Source organism: Rhinolophus ferrumequinum, chromosome 7 (genome assembly GCF_004115265.2).
Source record: "Rhinolophus ferrumequinum isolate MPI-CBG mRhiFer1 chromosome 7, mRhiFer1_v1.p, whole genome shotgun sequence".
Classification (NCBI taxonomy): domain Eukaryota; kingdom Metazoa; phylum Chordata; class Mammalia; order Chiroptera; family Rhinolophidae; genus Rhinolophus; species Rhinolophus ferrumequinum.
The window spans coordinates 51,735,616-51,748,703 of record NC_046290.1 but is presented as its reverse complement, the minus strand read 5'-3'; the positions used below and the strand labels follow the sequence as shown (position 1 = coordinate 51,748,703).

Sequence of the window (13,088 nt, the reverse complement as noted above, 5' to 3'; positions counted from 1 at the left end):
TCTCACCCATCTCCAGTTAGTATTCTACCCAATTGCTCCACTAAACTGCTCTTACTGCTCTTGCTAAGTCACAGTGACTTTCAAATTGCTAAATTCAATGGACATGTTCAGATCAACTCTTACATGGTCTCTCAGCATTTGACCCACTTGACCATTCTCTCCTCCCTGAAGCACTATCTCCCTTTGGTTCTGTAGCTCCTCACTGACCTGAAGGCTTCTTCTAGTCTCTTTTGAATTCCCCCTCTTCTGTCAGATTATTACATGTTGGAGTTCCTCAAAGCTCTGTGCTAAATCCTCCTTTCCAGATAACACTAGCCTAGAGGATGGCATCCATTACCATAGTTTAATTACCACTTATGTGCTAATGGCACCAAAGCCACACCTTTAGCCCAAACTTTTCTTCTGAATTCACGATCCTGTATCCAGTTGTATGCTGGACATTGTCAAGAACTATGAGTGGTCTGAGATCTTATCCTACTTCCAAGCCAACTGTGTAGTTAATCTGCCAGTTTCATAGGCGCTGGTGGAAGACATAAGACTTCTGGGTAAGAAACAAAGAATTTATTACTTATAGCACAGGCAGCATGAGCCTCATGTTTGCATTTGTTCCCTGGTCTCCCCCACCACCCCAGATCTCTTGGGAGTGATAGAGAGAAGGGCCCAGATAGGTGCTGCTCACACAATGGGTTTATGTCCCAGCTGAGGAAATTTGACTTTAGGAAATCCCCATCTTTAAAATATTACCTTAATACTGAAGCCATACAAAGACTGTACAAAAAAGAAAACTATAGATAAATATCCTTTATGAATATAGACGCAAAAATTCTCATCAAAATATTAGCAAATATAATTCAGCAATATATTTTAAAATATACCACCACAAAGTGAGTTTATTTCAGGGATACAAAGCTGGTTCAATATTCAAAAATCACTCTATGTCATTCACTATATTAACAGTCTCGTTAAAAAAATCACATAAGCATGTCCATTGACGCAGAAAAAGCATTGGGCAAAATTCAACACTTATTCCTGACAAAAGTTCTCAGAAACCTGAGAATAGAGGGAAATTTCTGTACTTGATAAAGAGTATTTATGAAAATCTACAGCCAACTTCATCTTGAGGGACACAAGACTGAATACTTTCCCACTGAATTTGTATCTTCCAACTGCCCAGTGGAAATCTTTAAAGAGAAGCCAAACCCAGGTAGGCAACAAAATGTATTTTTCAAAAGCCTTATAACAAGGTAAAATTTCTAGGTTGATAATAAATGCATGAACTCAGAAGACTACAAGGCTGAAAACAGAACTAATGATTGGAGTTATCTACGAAAATTATACTGTTGACTAGTTACTTTTCATAAATAAGAATTATACTAGGTAAACAGAAGATGCCATTATAGCTATAATGCTATAATATAAAGAAGGTAATAGGCACATTTGAGTGTATGCCTGTTAGAGGTACTAATGTACTCTTTTTAAAAATAAATTTAATCAATAAACTTTGTGTTTGGAAACACTATTGGAAAATATAAATATGGCTATAAGTGATATCAATATATTTAGAATACAGTGACTAAGAATATTGTATAGTACTATTTCACTGTTGAAAGAACTACATGAAAAACAATGGAAATGACAAATAGTAACGTAAAAAGTATTGTGTAAATACTATATCCCTCTAAGATACGTAAAACTTTGGGTGGTCAGTTTTATTAAGGTTCTTAGATTAGTAAGAAAATATGCTTCTTTTGAATCGATCTCATAATTAATATGAGCCCTAAATTCTGACCAAAGATGTCAAAAAAATATCTCTCCATGTTGGTACATGTAAATTTAGTTCATTTTAACTTCTTTATTATTACTTTTCATAAATATAGCCTAGTTTACTCATTCTTTGCTGATAGACATTAGGTTTATTTCCCATAGTATTGCAATGCTGCAAAGAATATTATTATACATGTCTACTTTTGCTCATGTGCAAGAGTTTCTATGGCATTTATAAGTAGAAGTAAAATTGCTGGGTTGTAAGATAAGTGTATTTTTTTCCTTATATTTTTTTTCTATGAAATATATCAAATACACAAAGGATACCGTAAGATCCCTATGTATAATTTAAAGAATAATACTTAAAGTCATAACAGTGTATGTGCTACTCTGCTTAATAATGTTTGGGTTATCAAGGCTATCATAAAAATATTTTTAAAAACTTAAAATTAACAATAATGAAAACATTTTGTAGGAACGTTTGTGATCCACATCCACAGCAGTATATACAACGACATTAATGGCTTTAAATATGTTTATGAGACAGCATGAAAAGTTAAAAATAAACACAGTAAGCATTCAACTCAAAAGATAGAAAAAGCACAACAAAACAACTGGGGGAAAAAGGAAATCAAGATAAGGGCAGAAATCATTGAAATGGAATACTAAAGATAATAAGGAAGATTAACAAACCCAAATCCAGTTTTTAGAAAAGATTAAAGTAGTAAATCAAATAAAAGGGAAAAGGTACAAATAAAACAAAATAAAAAATCTTCCCAGAAAAGTCTGAGGACCACTGAACAGTACTTTTTCCTAAATTTTTAAAAAAATAAGTTTTAAATCTAAACAGAGGGCAAATATCAGCTCCTACTTACTCATAAATGAAGCTTCATAACAGCCCAGTGTGAATCAAAATGATGTATGCCTCTCTGTGAGAGAAAATTTCATTAAATATGGATTAGTGGTTAGTAGTTTTCTTTGGAAAACTGTGTAATTGTTAGAAAAGAAAAACATTCAACCGACTGTGACATTCCTATCACGAATCTTTGAGGCCTTTACTTATGTTAAGAAATATTTTTAAAGTGACTTTCTTCATCAATCAGGTTTGTGGGAGAACATTTAAAAATGATTAATAATGATAATGTGATGATGATGATGATGATAATTTCAGTTCTCTACTTTGATCTGGTATACTTTTCTCCTTTATGTAAATCTTTCTTTTTACTTTCAAATTATCAATGACCCCTATTTCTGGACCTTTTATATGCCTGGATTGTTTGCTACTGTTTCTTTCATTTTTGGCCATGCTTGCTTATGAATAATTTCTAATTCTCTCATCTAATCTTTTCCTACTCCACAGAGAGCAATAAAACTTTAGTGAGAGAAAGCTGAGGAATCTTTGACCACTAGTCCTTGGTCCAAAAGAAAGTTGCTATCCCCACCTTGTAAAAGGAATAATTAGGACTCAGTAAGTTAGGACCCAGAATCACTTCCCTCTTTGTACAATGCTTCTCCCATTATACCATCTTTATTTTACACATACAATAAAAATATATATATACAATAAAAAAAAAATTCCAAGTACTTGGAAATCAAGAATCTCTACTTCATTACTAGAAGAATTTATTGGGGAAAATTTATTTGACAGAGAAGTTTGTATGGATTTTCCCTTTTTCCTAGGAGTATTATCCAAAAATATGTATCTTAAAAATTACTACTGCTGCTGGACAAAAGTATACTGATGATGGGAATGGATATCTAAAAGTTTCAAAAACACAGTTTGACTTTTATTGGAATATGACACTCAGATATGAGAAAATAAAGTGTTAAAGAACTCTGGACCACATCAGTGCTGATTCTTGTTTCAGATTTTCACTCATTTCACACCTTGGCTTTTTACTGTCAACAAGTGATGGGTTAAAGGTCCTTCCATATAAAATGCCATGTTATTTCTCCAAATAATTTTTAAATTAAGAAATGCATTAGATTATTATCTTCTGGAACCCACATGAAACACCTTTAAAAATGCCTTATTTTTAGAAAATTCTCATTTCCAGGCTTTGGAATTGAATTATATATATATATATATATATATATATATATATATATATATATATCTTTGTGGTAGGAGAACAATTTTATTACACATATAAAACGTTAAAGTCAATGCCAAATCTGAAGGGTCTGATAGAGCAGAGACTGCTTGCTGTATTTGAAGCTTAATTAAAAAGCTATCATTTATTTTAGCAACAAGTTCTTTCTTGGTAATATGAACCATATAGCTGGTAAAGTATAGAAATGAACTGCACAATGTTTTATTAATCAAGATGGCTGGAAAAATAAAACACTGTAGGTGGTAGTTTCCATTAGAGGGAAAGGCAAATGGAAATACATGCAATTCTTTTAGTTCCCGCAATGTTGTTTCTCTGGAAAATTTTTCATTTACTGAGGGCTGGAATAGGAAAAATTTGGCTCTTAGATTATTTATAACATAATCCATATTCCAAACATGAGAAAGAAATGCTGATTTATGGAATGGGGGCCAATATTTCAAATTGTATTTTCAGTACTTCCAACGTATGGAAATTACTTATGCCCTATGCTTCAGTCATAATATTAATAGAACCTGTGGTGGAGATTGTGCTCATCTTTGTTGGGTTTTTAATATTCACCTTTATTTTGTCCTGACTGCACGCATGAGGGTTATGGATCAGAGACAGATTATTATTACTTAAATAATAATAATAATAATAATAATAATAATAGTGCCAGTTCCCTGTGCTCCAATTCTTATACCTGGAGAGATGCTGTGAGAATTATCTGTCACCCTGCATGCAACAGGGTGTGTACTATAAGGGAGGAATGCTGAAAAAATAAATCTAGGCGTTTATGGAAAAAATAAAAGGCAGCTGTTCTCCACTTCCAAGAGCAGGGAGAAAAGAAACCTTCTGCTCCTTGAAGACAAGATGTAAAGGATCCTGAGTTCTTACTCTAACTCTTTTATAATGTTAAATAAATCTCTCTCAAAAAAAGGATTGTTTAAAAATCAATCAATCAATCAATCAGTCAATCTCTCCAGGGGCCATATAAGCCCAGTGTCACCAGCTTTACAACCCATAGACAGATATCCCCAAAGTCCCATCCATGTCTTACCCCAACTTGAAATGTAAACAACACATCTCCAAAGGTGGGTAAGTCTTTTGAGTTCTCTTTTTCTACACAGTTGTAAATTATCTTCTAGAGTTAGCTATTAGTACAAATTTCCATAAAATTTTCTCAAAAAAAACCTAACTGTGCAGAAACACAAAAATATTTTGTCTACATTTCACAGCGTTTCAAAATTAATTCCTCCTTCTGCCTGGGCAACATGGTTGCCTAACTAAAACCTTCACTTCCCAATTGCTTTCAAATAGATGGGAATGAGTTCTCACCGGTGGAATTTTCACTTTTGTGTATAGTGCAATCATGCACGAATTGGTGCAATCCAATTTGTGTTGAAACTATGACTACCTTGAGTTTGTGTTGTGTGCAACAGATGTTGCACATTACTGTGCTTCTCTCAAACATTTAAAAATCCTGCAGTTCCCTTGTGAGTTTGTTGTGGTACTGGGGTAGCTTCAGTGCACAGTTTACAAACTGGAGAAATAGCCCCTTAACATCTGACAGATAAATGACACTGACAGAATTTGCTCAGGTAATACATATGAACAAGTTAAATGTAAGAAGTGACTGGTTCAGCAACGTTGTAGTTTCTCATTTCATTCATTTAGTATGTCTTATGTGAAATTACCGTTTGGAAATGGAATAGGACAAAGTCTGAGGCTAAAGAGATCACTCCTTTCTTGACTGTGAAAAAAATGAGGATTGGTTATGTAACCAAATGGACTCTCCCAACAAATACATAGTGACAAATTCTCTCAGTTTTCCTCTATCTGAAAATGTATTGATTTCATCTGCATTCCTAAAGGATATTTTCACTGGGCAAACAAATCTGGGTTGACATTACTTTCAGTTCTTGAAAAATGTTCATTTCCTTCAGGTCTCCGTAGTTTCTGATGAGAAATTTGCTGTCATTTGGATCATTGTTCTCATACATCTAATGAGTCTCTTCTAACTGCTTTCAAGATTTTTACTTTGTCTTAAAGTTTAAGAAATTTCATTATAAGCGCCTTGAACTTCTTTGTATTTATACCTTTTGGAGTTCACGTGATTTCTTGAATCTGTAGGTTTATGACTTTCACTAAATTTGGAGACATTTTAGCCAATTTGTCATTGAATACTTTTTCAGCCCACGTTATACCCGTTTTTTTGGAGGGGGGGGGGGACTCTGATAACACCAATGTTAGATATTTTGTTACTGCTCCATAGTTTCTTAAAACTATTTTTTTTCCAGTCTATTGTTCAGATGGGAAATTTTAATTGTTCTTTCCTCAAGTTCAGAGACTCTTTCCTCTGATATCAGCATTCTACTGTTGAGCATATCCAGTGAGTTTATTTTACTTTTTTTTTTTTTAGTAAAGAACTTTACTTAACTTTATTGGTGAATAGTGTGTATTTCCAGGACTTTATTGGGGAACAGTGTGTTTTTCCCAGGACCTATCTCCAAGTCAAGTTGTTGTCCTTTCAATCTTAGTTGTGGAAGACACAGCTCAGTTCCAAGTCCAGTTGCCATTTTCAATCTAGATGTTGGGGGCGCAGCCCACCCATTTTGCTTTTTTAAAATTCTACACTTTCCATTTGTTTCTTCTTTATATTTTTAATTTATTTACAGAGACTTTCTATTTTTTCATTTGTTTTGAGTGTGTTTATAATTGCTCGATTAAGCATTTTTATAATGACTACCTTGAAATCTTTGTCAGATAATTCCAACATATGTGTTATGCCATTTTTGACATCTGTTATCTTTTCTTGTTCAAGTTGAGATTTTCCTGATTTTTGGTGTGATGCGTGATTTTTCTATGTATCCTGGATATTTAGGCATTATGTTATGAGACCCTGGACCTTATTGAAATCTTCTATTTTAGCAGTCTTCCTCTGATACTGTGCCAGCAGGGGAAGGGTGTAGAAATCCAGGCTACCCTTGTGGCCTCCACTGACATTCCACTCCACTAGAGGAAGGAGGAGGGGAGAAGCACCTTGTTACCGTCAGCCAGGGGTAGAACTTCAGGGCTGCCTCCTTTGCACCACCCCAGAAGAAAGGGGGAGACCTGCCCCATTACCACCAGGCACTAATGAAAGTCTAGGCTCTCCATTCAATACTTGCTGATGGGAGTGAGGATGGAGGCACAGAATTTTCCATGTAGTTTGGCTAGAGTAGGGCAGTTTTTGTCAAAAGGTTTGTCTTGCCAGACTGTCCTGTTCCTCATCCTTTGGCAAGAGAAAACAGGCTTGGGTGGGAGGGAAGGTATTTTGTCTAAATGCATTATTCCTCCAGCATTTAGTCCAGGATATAAAAGAGACAAAAAGAAAACCCAGGAAACTCCACACCATGCTCTTCCTTAAATTCTGGGTCCCTGGTCAAAGTCTCCTTTTCTCCTTCTCTTTCAGAGTCTCTTGTTCATTTTATACATATGTTCAGTTCTTAGCTTACTTCATAGGAGGAACAGGGAGAAATGCATCTGTTCCATTTTTCTGGAGCCAAAAGACCAGCTCCCTTAACCGAAATGATTGCTCTTTCCTGGGTAATCCTATTGCTCCCACCTGGAGGAATTTTGTTCTGTGCTGGAAATATTCTTATTTCCAGCACAGAATAAAATTTATTATAGATACATTTCTATTCTAAACAAGCCAAGGTGTCCTTCCCCAAGGGCCTGTGATGCCTGGTTTGCCCACTGTTTTCTAGTTGAGGAGCAAAGGAGGAATATTAGGAAAAGTAGCTTCAGGGGATGAGGAGATTTACGAGAAGAGAAAAACTGTAGGAGTGGTTTAACAGCTTTTTTTTTTTTTTTTTAACTCCACTACCTCCCACACTTCATTGGATAATAGGAAAAAGGAACTTACATTTAGAAAATGAGGTTTGAAGATTCACAATTAAATTGTTATATACTTTTTCCCCCAGAACTTCACCTCCCCGCCCCCACACCCCAGGTCATGATTAAATAAAAAGAAACTTTCCTTTATTCTGGTCTTTATTTAGATCTTTACTAAATTGGACATGTAACTTCACACTTTTGGTTAAAGTGTCAAGGGATGTCTATTTAATAACTACCAAAACAAGCCAATTGTAAAGGTGACAAGTTATGAACTTGATGTTGACACTAACAGCCATTAAAGACCAAACTTATGTAACTACTGAGGTAACAAATAATGTTAATCTTATTCTATAGCTCTTTCTCGGTTGAACCAACAGATCTACTCTAGGTTTGATGATTGATGATGCCTGGAGTTGGATGAATCATAGTTTTTTGAAAAATTTTGCCTTTTTTTTCTCCTTTTTGTATTTTCTATCTTAGGTACTAGCTGGCCTCTTTCTTCTCACAAGAACTCTTCTTGCAATACGAGTATTGAAACTGTTCTTACGAACTTTCTTATTATGACAAGCATCCAGGCTTCTGTAGAATTTGTCTCTTTTCTGAAACGTACCTTCCATTTCTTGCGTTTTCTGCTTAGACCTTTCTACCTTCTCTGCTTCTGATAGCTTCTGTTCTTTCTTGTCCTGTTCATAGTTTATCTGAATTGGCTTCTCTTGCACAGTTCCGTCTTTCTGATGATGGAGATGGTGGAGAAGCTCTATTCTCTTCTGTAAGATTTGGCATTCATTCTCCAGCAAAGCTGCAATCAAATGCAATGAATACATGTCATGGTTCAGTTTCCTCACCTGTGCCTCTCGCTCATAACTAGCTGACACCTCAGTATTCTGTTGAGTTTGGAAATGGACTCCATGATTTTCAAGAGTTACTCTTGTGTCTTTCTGAGATTTCTGATATGATTTTATTAGTCCACAAAGCTCCGTATGTTGCACACTCCAGCGTTCTGCTTCCCGTAGTAACTGATCCATGTTGTTCCTAAGTTTGATATTTTCTTCTTGAACGTGATGGAATCCATACTCTGCTTTTTCCTTATGTAGTTGAGTTTCATTGCAAGCTCTTCTTTTTCCTGAATGATTTACCAAATTCCTTGCAAAACCTTGCACTGTGTCCTTTGAGTTCTGGTTTTCCAATGTCATCGTCTGTTTCTCTGCCCTGTGTTCTTTGTCTACATATAAACAGCCAAGCAGGTTTTCTGATGGCACTTTATTTATTTTATCAAGTCCTCTGATTTCTTCTTTAAGTTCTGACACATCCTCAAAGATATTGGTTTCCTCAAAAAGTTCTTTTGCTTCTGTGATCTTGTCTTCATAACCTGTCATATATTTAAGAATATCTCTAATTTCTTTTAAGAGATTTTCAAACTTCTTTTCAGTCTGTTGTTCAGTTTCTTGTTGGCAACTATTATTTAGGGAAAGAAGAGAACTCCAGGAGACAGGAGGAGTTGATCCAAGTAAGGCAATGACAATCTTAGGGTCCAAAGATTCTTGATTGAGATTAGGAGTAGGTTTAAGAGTTTCAGAGACGGTGGGCACTTCCATCTCAGCTGAGTAAGCAGGGCAGGTGATCAGGGCAAAAGGAAAACAGAAAACCTTAGAGATTCCAGGAAGGAGAGGTGATAGTCCTCTGTGCAAATGGGTAGAGCATGTGGAACTAAGCAGAAGTTAGAGACCAGAGTTAAGGTTTGAAACCATGTAGATGATATTCACGTGGAAGGTGACATCGCAGACAACGGAGTGGGGAGGGGGGTGAGAGAGAGGACCCAGAGCTAGGGCCCCATCTCTCCTCCTCCAGGCTTCTGGTGTTTATTCCCCTGACCCTAGCAACCAGGTCTTCCCCAGCTTCTGTTTCCTTTGTGTCACAATAGAAGCCTCTTAACCCCCCACCCAGTGAGTGACTCTTGCATCAAAATCAACCTTGGGCTAATCCTACTCCTCATTCCAGAAAGATCTCTAGCCAGTTTTCCTCTTTTAACTTTCCTAGGTTTTTACTCATCTCATTCTAACTGTATTTAATGACTTTCTACCTCATTCCCACCGCCCACAACCCCAACCTTAACACGCAGTGTCTTTCTACCTCCTAAGTGTATGGCTGAGAGGAGCCCTCCTGGTGACGTTCCCCATCATTTCATAGCACCTGGACAACTTATTGCTTCCATTGGAGGAGAGATGCTACTGTAAAAGAGTTATCTTTACAAAATAGAACCCCCAAAGTACTTCATCTTTTTGTGATTTTAGACAAATAATGTCAGGAATTGCTCCATTCAAAAATATTCTATTGAGTAAGAACAGACCATGTGAATGGTTCCTTAACAACACAATTACAAACTGGGACTTTTCTTGGCTTTGTATCCTTTAAGATAGGCTTACTAAGTGTGCTCCTAAGTCCTTTACGTCAGGTGATACAAAACTTCAATCATTACTTTTCACAAGAACTTGTTAAAATGGCATAATGTATCGAAAGCATTTGAAACAGCTAAACCCTATACTGGGTTATATTATAGAAAAGAAACTGAAGTTACCTTGTGAATATTAAGTTCAATCAAAGAACACATTCCTAGCCTTCAAAATCTTGTTAGCAATCACTTTACTAACTAGATGTTTGTTTCCAGTCTTAAGGGAAAACTCATACTCTAGCAGGTTTTTTTTCCTTTTCTTCCTTAAAGAAGAAAAGTTTATGTTTTTTTCTTTCACAGCTACTGACTCATTTTGGCTTAAATTTCCCTGAGCCTCATTCTCATCTCCCAGCCAGCTGGCTCAGAGCCATAGCCTCATGACAATCCACAGATACAGCAGTGTTGGTCTTTTTTTCCCCTTGAACAGGGAGCAGCTTTTGCAATTCACCCAATGATACCATAGAGGCTAGTAATTGCCCTTATGCTTTAATTCCATCTCATAAGTTCTGACTTTGGTTGGTATTTCCCCTTTGACTCAAGCCATCCTTTATTATAGTTTTTTAACCTCCAAGACGAGGAAACTTTCTATTTTTTTCTGATTTTGATATTAACTTCTAGCTTTATTGTACTGTAATCAGAAAATATAATATTAGACCTTTGGAAATTGATATTTTCTCTTTGGCCTAATAGATTATCAATGTTCATATATTTTTCATGGATACTTGAAAAGAAAATGTATTCTCTATTTTCTTCTTGTGCTTGCAGCTTTTTTATACTTTTGGACATAAATCTGATATTACCCTTGATTTTTATGGAAACTGGTTTGAGAGTAGCTGGGTCAAGGTACCAAAAGAATTATTTTCCTTTCATCAAAAGAGGATTTAAATATTTTCTTCCTCCTTACAGATATAATGGAGTTTCAAATAATATTTCTATTAACTTTACTGAAATTTGAGTTTGCTATAGATGCTAAAAGATATTCAGAGTGGTCTTCTTTTCCTTATTGACCCATATTTCCAGTAGATAACTATGGAAATGAAGTACATCTGGTTTGTCTTACAATTGTTATCTATTAAGTTTCCTGTAGCTTAATGGCTTTTAAGAAAGAAATGCAAAAACTGTTTTTAAAAATATTAGAGATGAAACTTGTATAGAATTTTCTCTCTCCCCAAAACCAGTTTGCTTAAACAAAAATATAAGTGATATCAAAGGGTACATGATGTCAATATGTCTTATTTTTGGTGATGTTAACCTCGGTCATTTCACTAAGGGATATCTGCTAGATTTATTCACTATAAAGTCACTATCTTTCCCTTTGTAATTAACAAATATCTTGGGGGAGATATTTTGAGATGCTGAAATTATCCGGTTTCTCCTCAAACTTTTGCCTATACAGTATAATTTTAGTATATAGGAGTGGATCTTGCCTGCAACGATTATTGCAGTGCTGAGCTAATGGTGATTTTCTATTTTTCTCATTCCTTTTACATTTTTTGATTGGAATTATTTTGTAAAGAAGAGCTGCCTTTTTTCCTGTATTTATTTTATTTTAGGGGTTATAATGAATACTATCATTTATTGCTCAAATATGTATAAATAATTTTAATATGATGGGATTCTTTTGGTATAATGAGGTGTGTTTTTATTTTGTGTAATTGTTCTAATTGTCCAATTGTTTTGTTTTAACTGATTACAGATGACTATTCGAGGATTAGTCTTTACATGCACAAGGGATTCTATGCAGGGTGTGATTTTAAACATAATGACTTATATGATTGCTTTTATATGTAGTATAGTACTTGTGTATAGCTAGTTTAGAAGAGAAATTTTTTGAAAATGTGAAATTTTATTCAAACAAGCAAAATACAGACATAGGGGGACAGGGATATTAACCCTTCTCCTCAACATGTCTTCTTCCCTTTGACCTCCAGATGGTGCTGTGGACTTTAAAATTATTACACAAACGTTTTTGTGTTTTTTTTTTTTTTTTATTAAATTCTCGAATTAGTGAAACTGGGTAGATATTCTCATCCACAGTCTTATTTTCTTCAGAGTTTGAGAGTGGAGATTCTGAGTGTTTTCCCACAGTTACAAATGGTTATAGATAGAGCAGGAGTCCAAGCCTATTGTCTTTTTTTAAGTAACACGCAAATTTATTTTGGCTAAAAATTCAAAGTGGAATTATGTAGATTAATGTAAAGAAGAGAAATAAGTAAAACAAACAGCTTGCACATGAATTGTATATAATGAAGCATTGATTTTTATTTATTTATTTATTTATTTTTACATTATTGATTATATTCCCCAAACTGTCTTTCACTTGTTAAATTTCCAGGGGAGGCAGGCTCTGCAGATCAGGAGGCTGTGGGAGAATTTTTAAATATATGCTCATGGTTATACAGCAAAAGGGTTATGTAGAAGAGCAGTTTTTCAAAGCTGCTGAGACTGGCTTGTTTTACCAAGTCGCTGGCAAACAAACTTATATAACACAAATTACATTGTGACTAACAAAAATGTGACCAGAGGCTCACAAGAATTTAACAGTGTATTTCCCTTAGAAGCAGTAGTTCTATTTTCCCTAATTCAATGTTGGCAGCGACTGTATAACATAATTACTGCACATAACCAGAATCAGCTGTATGTAAGAACAAATTTAACAAAATTTGCACTCTGTAAACTATAAAGTATTGTTGAAAGAAATTAAAGAAGATCTAAATCAATGGAAAAACATCTCATGCTGATGAATTTGAAGACTTGATTTTAGGATAGCAATACTCCCCAAATTGATCTACAGATTTAACATAATCTCAAAATCCCAGCTGCCTCTTTTGCAGAAATTGACAATATGACCCTAAAATTCATATGGAAATTCAAGGGATCCTCAATAGCCAAAACAATATTGA

At 35.0% G+C, this 13,088-nt stretch overlaps 1 protein-coding gene across 1 annotated transcript; it reads right to left on the bottom strand.

Annotated features, from left to right (window-relative positions):
* Positions 1-8,212: 8,212 nt before the first annotated feature.
* SPZ1 (spermatogenic leucine zipper 1) lies at positions 8,213-9,334 on the bottom strand. Its single transcript, XM_033109825.1, has one exon. The coding sequence runs from the start codon at positions 9,329-9,331 to the stop codon at positions 8,213-8,215; it is 1,119 nt and encodes a 372-aa protein (XP_032965716.1). The 5' UTR covers positions 9,332-9,334.
* Between the last annotated feature and the right edge of the window lie 3,754 nt (positions 9,335-13,088).

Coding starts and splice junctions, on each gene's coding strand:
- SPZ1 (XM_033109825.1), bottom strand. CDS start 9,331: ATGGAAGTGCCCACCGTCTCTGAAACTCTTAAACCTACTCCTAATCTC.